This window comes from Silurus meridionalis, chromosome 17 (genome assembly GCF_014805685.1).
Source record: "Silurus meridionalis isolate SWU-2019-XX chromosome 17, ASM1480568v1, whole genome shotgun sequence".
In the NCBI taxonomy this organism is placed as follows: Eukaryota; Metazoa; Chordata; class Actinopteri; order Siluriformes; family Siluridae; genus Silurus; species Silurus meridionalis.
Window position 1 is genome coordinate 12,552,691 of NC_060900.1, and position 14,170 is coordinate 12,566,860.

The following is a 14,170-nucleotide window of genomic DNA, read 5'->3' on the forward strand; positions in this document are numbered from 1 at the left end:
ATTTCCCTTTATTATTAAAGCTTCCGTGTCTACATGGAATCTCTCCTTTTTTTCTGTTCTGTTTGTTTGTTTTTTTCTTTATAAAATAGGGTGGTTGATATTTTCTTAGTAGTACAAAAGGTTTAAAAGTTATTAATATTAATAGAGAATAGATCATTTCTTTAACCCTTAAAGCACCATTTCAACACATGCTAATTTCTTATTTATATTGACTAGATGCATTGTTTCTGATTAATGATGCAGGACTGTATGAATATCTACAAAAAATAATTAACACTGAGGTAAAAGAATGTTACGTAGAATGTATTGGAAACCAAATTGTTAGCTGGACTGGTTCTCATCTCACATTTAATCCACTGCTGCCAAAACATTGTTATGTACAGTGAATTAGTGATCTCTCTTTTGTTTTTTTAGGTAAAGCAAAGCTTGTGTGAAAACAATTTGTATAGTAAACAATAATTAGTTTAAAGCATTGCTACAATGATAAAGGAACACTGACAGAGAATAGATTTCCCGAAAATAGTCCGGTTTTATTTTCTCGTTTGCATTTTGCACACTGGTTAATGTGCAAACTGGTTGCACAAAGCTCATGTTTCCATTGCGTAACAACATTTCTGTTGAAATCAGCCAGCAGTCCAGAGGGTGTACCATATGCTTGTTACAGATTCTAAGACCTCTAAGATTTAAAGTAGTGTTGTCACAGCGCCAGGATGTCTGAATATGAATTTGAATCACTTGAAAAGACATTGTGTACTCATATACCAGATGCGGAGCTCCAAGAAGTTAAACGCATTTTGTACGGAAAAGAACTGAGGTAAGTGCATAGCCATTTGATGTCTTATGATTTTATATAGCTTATGCCATAACATATTAGGTAGGCTGACCTTTTTGCGTTATTTAATAGAAAAAATAATGTTATAATTTATTGGACCCAAAATTCCATACATTGTTTAATTTAAAAAAAAGGTATTAATTTAAGCTTTTTTTGTGTGTTTATTATTTTTATTATAAAGTGTAATACGGAGGATAAAGTTTACCATAGATTATCAAATGCGTTTATACTCACGATTAAAACTAAGGCATAATGTGGGAAAGATTGTTCATGGACTTTGGCCACACAGCATGAGACTTGACAATTCATGGTTACACGTTTAAATTTCATAATGTTAGTATAATAAAACAGATGTGATTGCGATTTGTAACAAAGCGCAATCACATCTGTTTTGTTTCCTCCTTAAAACGTATCCGCCAACTGCTCCCGTATTGGAGATTATAAAGTTTTCACTCTCATGAGTGAACTAGAATTTACCGTATTATTTAAATTGCAGTCAAGGCAGCCGCGCTTTGAAAATAAACGATCAAGCCGGTAAAATTTTGCATGCGCGTCTAATCATGCACTTACGGTATGGGTGCTTAGCGAGGTCAAAATAGACGCTTCGTAACGGCATTTCTTTTATACATTTGCTATTTTTAATGGATTGCTATTCATAAACCCAAACAATATTTTATTACTATTGTAATAAATCAGATCACAAATGATACAATTCCGTGATTTTGAAGGGGTTTAATGCTGCACAAAATTAATGGTTTGTACAGTTGTTGTGCCTAATTCCGACCCCCCTGGCTGAAGTCAGGAAAGTGTCGTCCTGTAGATGGCACTTAATACACGGAAAGTTCGGTCAAACGCTTACCCTAACCTCACACCAACCGTCCAATTTGACGAAAACTTATACAGTTTCCTGTAGATGGCAGTATAAACTCAGTGATCATTTGTTTTTTAAACCAACCTGCCTCGATTTCGCCCCTTAAAGAGTCACTAATATATATATATATATATATATATATATATATATATATATATATATATATATATATATATATATATATGGGCAGGCTGATTTTGTCCGACCTGCCTAAATTTGACCCCTCAATGAAATGGGTCTAACACACAAGTACTACTGTTTCATGCACAATTTTCTTTTTCTTTTAAGTTTTGTTTGATTTACACAGACAGCTATATTTTACAAATTGCTAATCCCTGAGCTCTTTATCCATAAAAAAATAAAATTAAAATACACTAAAGACACTTCGTGTCTGCTTAGTTTTGACAGGCATTTCACAGAAAGTGCACTTTTGATGTCCCCTGGGTACATGATTGGTGGTACTACCTACTGCAGCAGTCACACTGCAATGCACTAGACCAGGGGTGGGCAAGCTCATTTAATGCGGCTCTTTGGCTGGTTTCATGCGGCTCTTACGTTCATATTGATTTTTGTGTGTTTGATTTTTAATGTGCGTGTTCGCTTTGCTTGAGTTCAATACGGTATTTTTAAGACTTAAATGAGCTTGCCCCTACTGGGAAACTTTGCGGTATATCAGACCTTGGCATGAGGCCAATCATAAATTACAGGGATGCACTGAGAATTTTCGGAAATACCTAAACCACCGAAACAACACGGCAGAAACACAGTTGTAATGACGCAATAAAAAAACGCAGCAGCACACGGTTATCTGGATAAGAGCAACATGTCTGCGGTGTGCGGAGAGCGATGTGCAAAACATGCAATGCTGACATTTCAAGAGGGGGTGTATCTGCAAAGAGTTTCTCCAAGTCGGGTTTAATTTATCACCTGAAATCCAAACATCCCAATTGCCATTTTGCCAAAAGCGGACATTTTGAAAAGGCAGGAAAGTTTTCCAGTGATGGTGCCAAGGCAAAAAGCATAACAAAAAAATTATGGATTTCATTGCCTTTTGTATTGAATTTTCATTTTGGTGCATCCCTAAAATATTATCGTTGGTGTGGCCCTCTGACACAATTCAGGTTTCTCATGTGGCCCCTTGTAAAGATTAATTGCCCCCCCTGTGGTATATTCATCTCATGCACATGCGCATTTGACGAAAATACCGTATTGAACCCAAGCGAAGTGAACACGCACAAAAAAAAAAACCACAAACAAAGTCTGTGTTTTCTACCCCGAAACACGTGAAATCAAAGCATCGATTTGTTCTGATTGACACACGTGTAAAAAAGAATTGCTTCGAGTGGCAACAACGGAATATGAGGCAGATTTGAAGGGGGATTGTTCAAGGCAAGAAATGCCAAAAGTCCCACTAAGTAACATGCACAGTAAAAGAAAAACGCTATTGTAAATCATTATATATTTGTTTGTGGACTTGGTTAAACAGAGTTTGTGTGTGTGAGACAGTGCACACAATGTTCATTGTTGAAAATGACTGGCCTGTGGTCTTAGAACTGTAGGAGTCAATTTCTGTCATTATCATGTTGGTGTGTGACATTTACTATAAATCTGGCTGAGCAGAGGTGTGTGTGTGTGTGTGTGTGTGTGTGTGTGTGTGTGTGTGTGTGTGTGTGTGTGTGTGTGAGAGGAAGGGATGGGTGATGTTCATGTGTGCCCATGTGTATGATGTGGCTCTTTGCAGTAACACATTCAAAAATGTGGCTCTCGGTCTCTGACTGGTTGGCCACCCCTGCACTAGACATACACTGTAACCAGTAATGGAACTGTGATAGATGCAAGTGAATAATTGTGACCATAGTAAACAATAAATACCCAGTCAGTATCAGCACTTTCCTCCACACAGACATGGCACAGCTGGCTCAGGTCATCTAAAATACCCAATTCAAGTGAGAAGATAACGTGAATGACATGAAGTCATTGAATGTACACCAAGCATTGTATCACTGTAAAGGTAAAAATAATTATTTAATTAAAATTGAGGCTTCTCTGAAATAGATTGCAAATTTAGCAACCAGTCAAAAGTTCTAGCCAAGTTAAACTATTAATGTTTAAAAAAAAAAAAAACTGAATTTTATGTTAATCATGCCTGCATATATTTGACAAAAGATTTTAATATATGTAAAATCAACTTATTTCTGTGATGCAAAGCTGAATATTCATCAGCTATCACTTTATTCCTTTAGTGTCACATAATCTTTCAACAATCATTCAAATATGCTGATTTATCATCAGTGTTGAAAACAATTCAGGGGAACATACTCATTAAAACGCTGAATAAAGTAAATACAATTTATTGACAAATGTGTGAATAGTAGATTAGAAATAGAACCAAGAACAACCAGAGTGGTTGATGAATTAAAAAGTCCAAAGTCCAAACGGGTAAGTAGCACCACACACACCTGAAAAAAGTTTTACAAGTTAAACAAAAATATTAAACAGCACAACTGTTTCCAACTTTAAAAATAAATCAGAATATTAGAATAAATTCTGAAAGATTGTGTAACACTGAAGACTGGATTAACAGCTGAAGAAAATTCAGCTTTGCATCATAGAAATTGTATTTTATTTTATAATATAATAAAAACAGAAATAAATTATTTAAAAATTTTAAGATATTTCACAATATTGCCTTTTTCTGTATTTTTGATTAAAACCATGCAGGTTTGATGAGCATTAGAGTCTTCTTTTCTAAACATTAAAAATAGTAATGTTATGACTTATACTCTACATTAAACATACCGGTGTTTTGGAGAAGAGTGACAACTATTGATTTTCCTAATTCTTCCAACCCTTCTGGTGTGTTGAGGAAAACAATTGGCTCAACTCGAAGTACAAATTCAGCAAACAAAAAAAGGAATTCAATAAAAGAAGCAATTTTGTTCCAAAGTAAAATAAAACACCATAAATAGCAACTAAATTGTGTTTTCTGAGATTATACTTTAGGGCACTAACATTTCAATATTTCTAAGCTAAGAAACGTTATTTATTTTTGATGCAGAGAAGCTCATCCATGCGTTCATGACCTCCAGAATAGACTATTGTAATGCATTACTAGGTGGATGTCCTGAATCATTAATAAACAAGCTTCAGTTAGTTCAGAATGCGGCAGCCAGAGTTCTCACAAGGTCAAGGAAATATGATCATATAACCCCAATCTTATCGTCCCTGCACTGGCTACCTGTTAAGTTTAGAATCAACTACAAACTACTGCTTCTTACTTATAAAACACTTAATGGTTTAGCTCCCATGTATCTATCCAGTCTTTTAACACACTACAATCTGTCACGCTCCTTGAGATCTCAAAACTCTGGACTTCTAGTGGTTCCTAGTATAGCAAAGTCCACTAAAGACGGTAGATCATTCTCACATTTAGCTCCTAAACTTTGGAATAGTGTTCCTAACAATGTTCAGAGCTCAGACACACTCTTTTAGTTTAAGTGCAAATTAAAAACTTATCTTTTTAGCAAGGCCTACACATAACACACATCACATATCATAACCTTGTGCTCCAGTACATCTGATTAAATGCACATTATCAATTTGTGCTTGTTAATATTAAAGCTTTGGGAACACCCCCGCATTGTCTGCGTTTTGAACCATGTGTGAAATCTGACCAAAAGACGAGTTGTGACGTCATCGGCGGGCGACGTCGCATGAACCAGGAAGCTACAAAATGGCTGTGCGGTGGTAGCGATGCTGGCTTCTGCACAGAGAGCAGGGGGTGCTGCAGGGATGCAGGGAGTGTGGCATGGAGACACAGCGTCTCATTCCCTCTGGGAACTAGGGTTACATAGGTTCCCCATTTGGGAACTTCGAGCTGCGTCGTAACGCTTTGGGAACGAGTGTCCAATCACACCACACTGACCAGACCCTGCCTGATGTGTGAGGGCCTCGGCACCTGCACACAGGACAGAGGAGCCCGGAGAGGCTCTAAGGTCAAGGTCATAGAACCTAACGAAGGTCAGCAGGGTGGACCAACCCGAAGCATCACAAATGTCTTGGAGTGACACTCCAGTGGACCAGGCCGTAACGTCTGCTTATTGGCCCGGGAAATCGTTCCTATTCAGGCCATAGCAGACGAACAGCTTCCACAACTCCGGGTGGGGGTGAACCAGGGTTCCGCTTGCCTGCGAGAGGAGATCCCACCTGGGAGGAAATTCCCATGGAGACCCCTCAAGCAGGGACACCAGGTCCGCAAACCTTGGCTTGCCCAGCCATCAAAGTGCCACTAGGAGGAGACAGACTCCTTCCCAGCAAACTCTCTCCAGAACTCCAGAGAGCAGCAACCTGGCCAAGTCCCACACCACGCCAAGAAAAGAGGTTCTCTGTACTGGAGAAAGTGCACTTTTCCCGGCCTTCAGTCTGAACCCCAGTTCCTTCATGCAGGCGAAACCGACCTCTCAATGCCGAACTGCCTGGTGCTCTGAATAAGCTAATATCAAACAATCGTCGATATAATTCAAAATGCGGATGCCCTGGAGCTGCAGTGGGGTCAGTGCTGTGTCCACGCATTTCGTGAAGGTACGGGGTGAGAATGCTAGGCCAAACAGGAGGACCCGATATTGGTAAGCTTTGCCCCCAAAAGCAAACCTCTGGAACCTCCTGTGTGCGGGAAGGATGGCAATGTGGAAATATGCGTCCTTCAGATCTATTGTGACAAACCAGTCCTCGGACCTGATCTGAGACACGACCTCTCTGAGAGTAAGCATCCTGAATCTGAGCCTCATAAGTGAGCGGTTCAGAGAGCGAAGATCCAGAATGGGACGCAACCCGCTATCCTTCTTTTGAACAACGAAGTACGAGCTGTAATAACCTGACTCTCGATCTGAGGGGGAACCACCTCAATGGCTCATTTCCCCAAGAGAGTGCACACATCCTGTTCCTGGACCAGAGCCTGCTCAGGTCCCACCAGGGTTGGACTTAACCCGTTGAACCGGGGAGAAGAAGACGTGAACTGAATCACATAGCCCTTTTCTACAGTATGCAGGACCCACTGGGAGACCTCTGGCAGCCTCTCCTGAACTGTCAGAAAGTTCCTCAGGGGAACCAACCCCTCGGGGCTGGCCTCTGAGCCACTCAGAGCGGCTGGAGCGGTGCTCTGCAGCCAATGACACCTCGCGAGAGGTGGCGGGTCTCCCCCATCTGCAACTATCTTTAGGGCAAAAAGACAGGGAGCAAACCCTGAAGCATGTCTCGTGGCAGGGCTAACAGACTGGCCTCCTGGACACGAATGGCCGGAGCAGCGTACTGCGGCCATTGACCCTTCCTGAGAGGCGGTGGATCTTCCTCATCCGCACCAAGTCTTTGGGCGGAAGTGGAGGGAGATGTCTGCTGGAGGGGTGATGCTCTGAAGCACATCCTGTTGCAGAGCCAACATTCTGGCCTCCTGGTGGTGCAAGGCCATCAGGACCTATGCACCACAGCCCGTTTGCTGGAGGCAAGGGTGACCCTCAGGTCCACCGGCTCCTTTTTGGGCTTAGAGCATCGCCGGGGGCCCTTAGGCCGTGCCCGCGGAGATCAGGTGGCAACGCTATGTTTCTGGGCTTCAGCTATGCCAAACAGCCCAGGAGGAGTCATCGGGGCATTCAACAGCACAGCCCTATCCCTATCTGGGAGGTCAGATAAGGTAAGCCACAGATGCCTTTCTGTGGCTACCAGGGCTGCCATGGACCGACCAACGGCCAGCACCGTGTGCTTGGTGGCCCGAAGGGTTAGGTTGCCCTTAATATCATCGGTCTCGGAGCTAAGTCCCTCATCTCAAATCTCGCAGCAGGTCAGCCTGGTATGCCTGCAACACACCCATGGTGTGGAGGCAACCCGCAGCCTGGCCTGCTGCCACGTAAGCCTTCCCCACTAAGGCTGATGTTGCACGCAACAGCTTAGTAGGGAATACCGGGGCCTTTAGCAACGATGCTATGCTAGAAGAGAGATAGATAGCTAGCGTCTCCTCCATACGCGGCATCGGCCTGTAGCCGCACTCCTTGGCCCCAACCACGTTTGCGTAGAGCGAGGTGTGTTGAGAAAAAGTGCGTGCAGCATGCGGGAAGAACGGAAGGCCTCAGCGCCAAAGCAGTGACACGGGGCGCAGGAAACGCTCATCCAGCTTACTGGATGCGCTATTTTAGCATACTTTAACAAATATCTTAATTGCTTTCATCTTTCATTCATCCACTTCCTCAATATGCGAAATTGTCAGGTTTAAGGAAAAAATAAGGGCTGATGTGGGTGCAGGCTTTCATTCCTAGACTGTCATAAGATCGGAAGTGACCACTATTTCTCACATGGGCAGAACAACGCACAACAAATCATTGCTTGACCACTATTTATTTAACTTTTTACTACATTTATTAAGAATTATTTAGTATTAACCATTACAATTATTACTGATTATAAATATTGCCATGATCAGTTAATGATCAAAGTCGGGAAAGAAAATAATCAGAAAATACATTTAAAGATGTTTAATAAAGTACCTACTATAGACGTTGGATTACAAAGTATTTTTACATTCCTGTGCATTTTAAGGATCCGTGCTTTATCAGAGTTTTTTTATTTTGAGAGACATTTAGTATTGAAAAAAGAAAAACTCCAGGCTATTACAGTCTTTTTATTAATATTTTTTTTAATTAAACTCTGATATAAGTACTTTTTTTATATAACAAACTAAGCACAATACAATTTTATATAGTTCAGTTAAAAAGTTAATGCTAAATGTAAATGAGGATGAGTTATGTCTGCTAAATAATTTGAATGTAAATATTTGTAACCAATTCTATGTGCAACAGTGTCAAGGAAAACTCTCCACAGTGGTATGAGAAGGAGAAATCTGAGAAATCAATTTCAGAAAATAACTCATCTTTATCATTTTTGAGGTTTTCAGATGATCACTGATGGACTGAGTTAATTAGGCAAGAATGATAATCAGAACATTATAGCCATTATAAATCAGGTTACATTGGATACTTAAGTAAATTTTCAAATACTTTTGCACTTTTACTCAAGTAAAATTGTAATGTTTATGTTAATGTTAGTAATGTTTCAGTTTGTGTATCTTTACTTTAACTCTAGAACATGGTTTCTGTACCTTGTCCACCACTGCTGTGCAGTGTGATGAAAGTGCAACTAGGGACTCCGGAAAGACTAGCTATAACAGCTAAACTAAAAGTAAGAGCCAGAGGTAACACAGACATGAGTGATCCACAAAACTGAGTGAACATATGAGCGTTCACTAAAACACTCTATAACCATGATCCCTCCAGATACACTTCAGTACCTAAGAAAAAACTATTCACAAAATGCCTAAATAAATATAAACAGGTTTTCAACTTCCCAGCTCCTTCATGGATGTTGATCTTTCACCTACTCCTGGTAACAACAGCTGTCCTTATAAAACCCTCTTCTCCTCTGTATGGATATGTCTACACTAATCCAGAAACATTTGAAAATGATGTTTTTGTCTAAAAACACTCTGTGGCCACACTTTTGTTTTCATTAATTTCCCAAAAGTTGCTCATCCCCACTGAAACGCCTGAAAACACTTGCATTCCTGTACTTCACACGAGTAAAACGTTAGATGCTTCAACCTGCATTATTTCCGCCTGGCGTATATTTACTTTCTGGCTCTTTGAAATGTAATGGGCAATGACTACAAATGTGTCATAGTTTTTGAAAGCCACTGTTTTCACGACATGAAAACAGCATTTTCTCATTTATCCACATTGAAGCACATTTCTGCCTTTTCCTCCTGTCCTCCTTTTCCTCCTAACTCGATGCTTCTGACTATTCTACTTTTTCATGGCACTGCAATGTTTCCCCACAATCTTTATAACAATCCAAAAATGCCCTTCAGGTTCCTCTCTCTCTCATTCACTCCCTTGATATCTTTTACAGTATATTCCGGACTATAAGCCGTTACTTTTTTCCACTCTTTGAACCCCCCGGCTTAAACAATGAAGCGGCTAATTTATGGATTTTTCCTGGGTTTTTTTGCCGCTCACTCGGACTATCAACAGGAAAAGCTAATCATTTGTCACGCTGAAAACAACCGGCATGAAAAAACGCACTTCACCTGTTCTGAGCTGCACGGCATCGGGAGAAAAGCTCAACGCACGACGATGCCAAAAGATAAACTCCCGAGAGAAATTGTTATGAAAGGAAGGAGGAAGACAGTGAACAATTACCTTCTTGGTAGGCTACTGTTTAGATACAAGCCATGTAACAGGCACTGTCTTTCGTTAAAGCCTGTGAAAAGTTCATTAGTTCCAGTGTAGGCACCTGCGGCTTGTAGACAGGTCCGGCGTATTTATATATAAAATAAAAAATATCTTTGTAAAATTCAGTCTTATATAAAATTCAGCTTATATTTGGGTGCGCTTAATAGTCCAGAAATTACGGTAATTGCGTTTCCCCTTCAAATTGCACTGTCCATGTTATTATACCTTTCACAATTTACTGAATGCCTAAATAAAATACACAACCAAGTTTTGTTTCAAGACTATTTTGACTATTATTGTCACATACACATCCACAGTGCATACACAGTAACAGAAATGTAGCACCCAAAAACACAGTCAATACACAATCTTTATATACCCTCTTCTTTCATCTGTGTAACACCCATTATTTCCAATCATTCCGTTATCCGCCACTATTATCTTTAAATGCCCAGGTACTTTCCAATGAAATAAAATATGGCGGAGCCCATCCATCACTATGTAATTTAATTATGGCCACTTCATTAATCTCTATCCTGGGCACCACTTCAAATCTTCTTTTTTTTTGACACAATTATTACTCTTGACAAATACCCCCTTTCGAAGTTAAGAACAAGGTATGTTGTGCTTATTACTTCTTCAAGTGTGCTGGTTCTAATCACAAAATAACTTTTTTGTATATACTGATTTTGCTGTATACAGCCAAAATATATTTCATACATAAGAGAAACATAATAATAGTGTTTAAAGGTAAAAAAAATATATACCTTAAAAACATACATTACAGTGCTTATGTGGGTTTCACATGTTTGATTATGGGGTGCAATTAGGAAGTAGGAATAGACATGTGTGATCTAATCTGTGTGATTGCTTTGTAGGTTTAGGAAAGTGTGGATGTTATCTAATTCTTGTGAGGCAAGACAGTTGCTTTCCTCAAATGTATTTGATTTGAAAAAAAAAAAAAAAAACCCCGCAGCTATGACAAACGCTTCCTTAAGATGTGTTTGCAACTTGCTAAATGCCAGCTTGCTAATTAGCTCTTTCATGAAACCATGAAATTTCTTTCATTGCTATCTTAGCATCAGCATTCGGGGGTTCATATACTGCCATTATTATGGTGCATGTGAATTCAGATAAAGATAAAAAGGTCTGTATTGGGTAAAGTGGTACATCGACAGAACACTGAGACCTAATAAGAAGAGCATCAATGTGCTAGGTTTTGTTTATATAAATGCAAACACCCCCCACCTTAGTTTTTATCAGACACCACAGTGGTTCAATCCTCTCTGAAGATTTTGTGCCCCTTTAGTTCACTTGCATTGGTCAGAGTAAGGCTATTAAGCCACATTTTCATGAAAACCATAACGTTGCTGACCTAAAACCTTAATTAAGTAATATGTTTTGTCGATCTTATTAGACAATGGTCATATGTTAGGAAGTTGGTGTAGTGGCTGAAAAGGTGGGTTGGCCTTTAGCATACTATGCAGGCTTTCCTGGTGTCAGCACCAGACTTCTAATATTTTTAATCATATTAATATGATGTGAGGTTCAGGTACCAGCATGACACTAAAGCAGGTAGTAGTAATAATATTTTTACTTGCGTACATGTCAAAGCCCAAACTTCTTTACTTTAACTTGAGTAAAAAAGTATAATCAGTATTTAAACTTTTACCCGAAGATTTTAAAACATTGAGTATCTGTACTTCTACTTAAGTAAAGGATGTGTGTACTTTTGCCACCTCTGGTTTAAACTAGAATTAACACAAAGTGATGACCTCATTAAGTCTGCTGTAATGGCTCGACAAGTTTGATGCCAATTATTTTGGAGGGGACTTCAATTCAAAGTAAAGTATGCAATGACAGCTTTGGGGTGGCTATAAAATATACTATTTGATGTTTAGTTTATTTTTCTGCCACAAGTGTCTATCTGTCAGGTTGTTATTTTGCTTTTGTCATGAATTTTTTTTAATCAGCTATGTAATCCAAGATGGCAGCATGTTCATTTGTGTGTGCAACTTAGTCTAATTAAAGTTTCTTTTTTGTGTTAAATTGTGTTTAATATAATTATTTTACATTTATTGGATCTAATATTTATTTAATTACTTTTTTTGTATTTCTAACTTTTGCAAGTTTTTTATGAGCACTATTTAGATTTTATTTTCAGAATCACTACAATGCTGAGACTTTGTTTACCTTAAACTGTGTGGAACTTTTAGTTCTCCTTATGCTGGATTTTTAAGGTGGATTCTGGAGAAGGATTGGGTCTGTATTGATTACATACCCCATTTGATGGATCGGAGATTGTCCGGGGTGTTTGTGCTATTGGGATACATCTATTACGCCAGAAAGAAAGTAAGAGATTGATGGATGGACGGACGGACGGATGGATGGACGCAGTTTAACCTCTAGTACAAATAGTAGCATCATCCAAACTGACTAGTTCAAAAGAATTTTACTATATTTAAAACAAATAAATATAAAGGCATTGGGCAATGTTAAACAGTCCAACTAGTACCAAACCATCTCAGCTGGAAAAATATCAGGACATTGTAGAGGCTAGGTCATCTCATGCAACAGTATATCAGTCTCCTTCTTGAACAAATAAACCTTACATAATCTAGAGTCATTTGGAGTCATTGTCCTGATGCAAAACAATTGATGGTCCCATTAAATGCAAAGCATATGGGACAGCATGTCACTGCAAAATGCGGTGGTAGCCATTCTGGCTAAGTGTGCCCTAAATTTTTTTTAAACCACCAAAAGTGTCACCAGCAAAGCACCCCTATACTTCATACACATGCTTGACCTTCACCAGCATGCAGTCTCCAAAGGCTCACATTGAACCATTGATGGGCCGTGACCTGAGTTTCCCATGACACCAGCAACAACAGATGGAGTAACTGCCTGAAGAATGGCCAGCTACATGCTATTGCTACATGCTCAAAATTCATTTGGCCCCTACTTGTTTAGCATTAGAGACCGGCCAATGGCCTTAGCAGTCTTATATGTGGCCCGTAGGCCAGATCTGGTGTACGGCGGATCTCAGAAAACTGGCCGCCCAAAGGGTATCCATTATCCAGCTCCTGCAGCAGGTCGGCAGCGTCTCTCCCACACGTGGCATGACACCATAGCCCCAGGGTGTTGGAATAAACCGCTGTCTTACGGCTGAAGAGGCAGGACACGAAAGACCGCACCCAGGACCTGGTCACCTCGACACGGAGGCTGTGATCTAGGGAGCAAAAAAATTATCGAGCTTGCCCATTTTTTTTTATTTTCTATGGGTGAAAGATCTGGACTGCGGCTGGCCATTTCAGTACCCAGATCATTCTATTACACAGCCATGATGTTATAATTGATGCAGTATGTGGTCTGGCATTGTCATGTTGGAAAATGCAAGGTCTTCCCTGAAAGAGACGATGTCTGGATGGGAGCATATGTTGTTCTAGAACTTGAATATACCTTTCAGCTTTGATGGTGCCTTTCCAGATGTGAAAGCCGCCTATGCCACATGCACTCATGCAACCCCATACCATCAGAGATGCAGGCTTCTGAACTGAGCACTGATAACTTGGGTTGTCCTTATCCTCTTTAGTCCGGATGACATGGTGTCCCAGTTTTCCAAAAATAACTTTAAATTTTGATTTGTCTGACCACAGAACAGTTTTTCTCTTTGCCACAGTCCATTTTTAAATGAGCCTTGGCCCAGAGAAAACGCCTGCACTTCTGGATCATGTTTAGATATGGCTTCTTTTTTTACCTATAGAGTTTTAGCCGGCCACGAATAGCACGGTGGATTGTGTTTACCTTATCTATATTCTATGGTGAATAAAATAAGTTTATGATATTTGTAAATTATTGCATTTCTTTTTTATTCACAATTTTTACAGTGTCCCAACTTTTTTGGAATTGGGTTTGTAAACAAAAATTGTCAAAACAATGTTAGATTAGATTTTATATAGATTTTTTTAACCATGGTTATCAACTTACCATCTGCACTGATCATTAAAAACAACACAAATTCTTTCACCTTGCATACTCAGATTGTGTTTTTTTTATTTTTTTTATTACAGAATGAAACAACCAAGCATAAGTGAATTTTGTTCAAGGAGAAATCCCCCATGCACTTCTCAACAAGCAGCAAATATAAGCTTTATATAATAAGAAAATTAAAGATAGTTAAACTCAGTATGCATT

General features: G+C 39.5%; 1 protein-coding gene across 2 annotated transcripts in view; it reads left to right on the plus strand.

Moving 5' to 3' along the window:
• The first annotated feature begins 621 nt into the window (after positions 1 to 621).
• The window catches only part of upb1 (ureidopropionase, beta), a 50,591-nt gene continuing 37,042 nt past the window's right edge, over positions 622 to 14,170 (plus strand). For both annotated transcript variants that reach the window (XM_046870709.1, XM_046870710.1), the window contains exon 1: positions 622 to 814. In XM_046870709.1, coding sequence (XP_046726665.1) covers positions 711 to 814 — 104 coding nt within the window. In that variant the 5' untranslated portion in view covers positions 622 to 710. The remainder of the gene's footprint in view (positions 815 to 14,170) is intronic.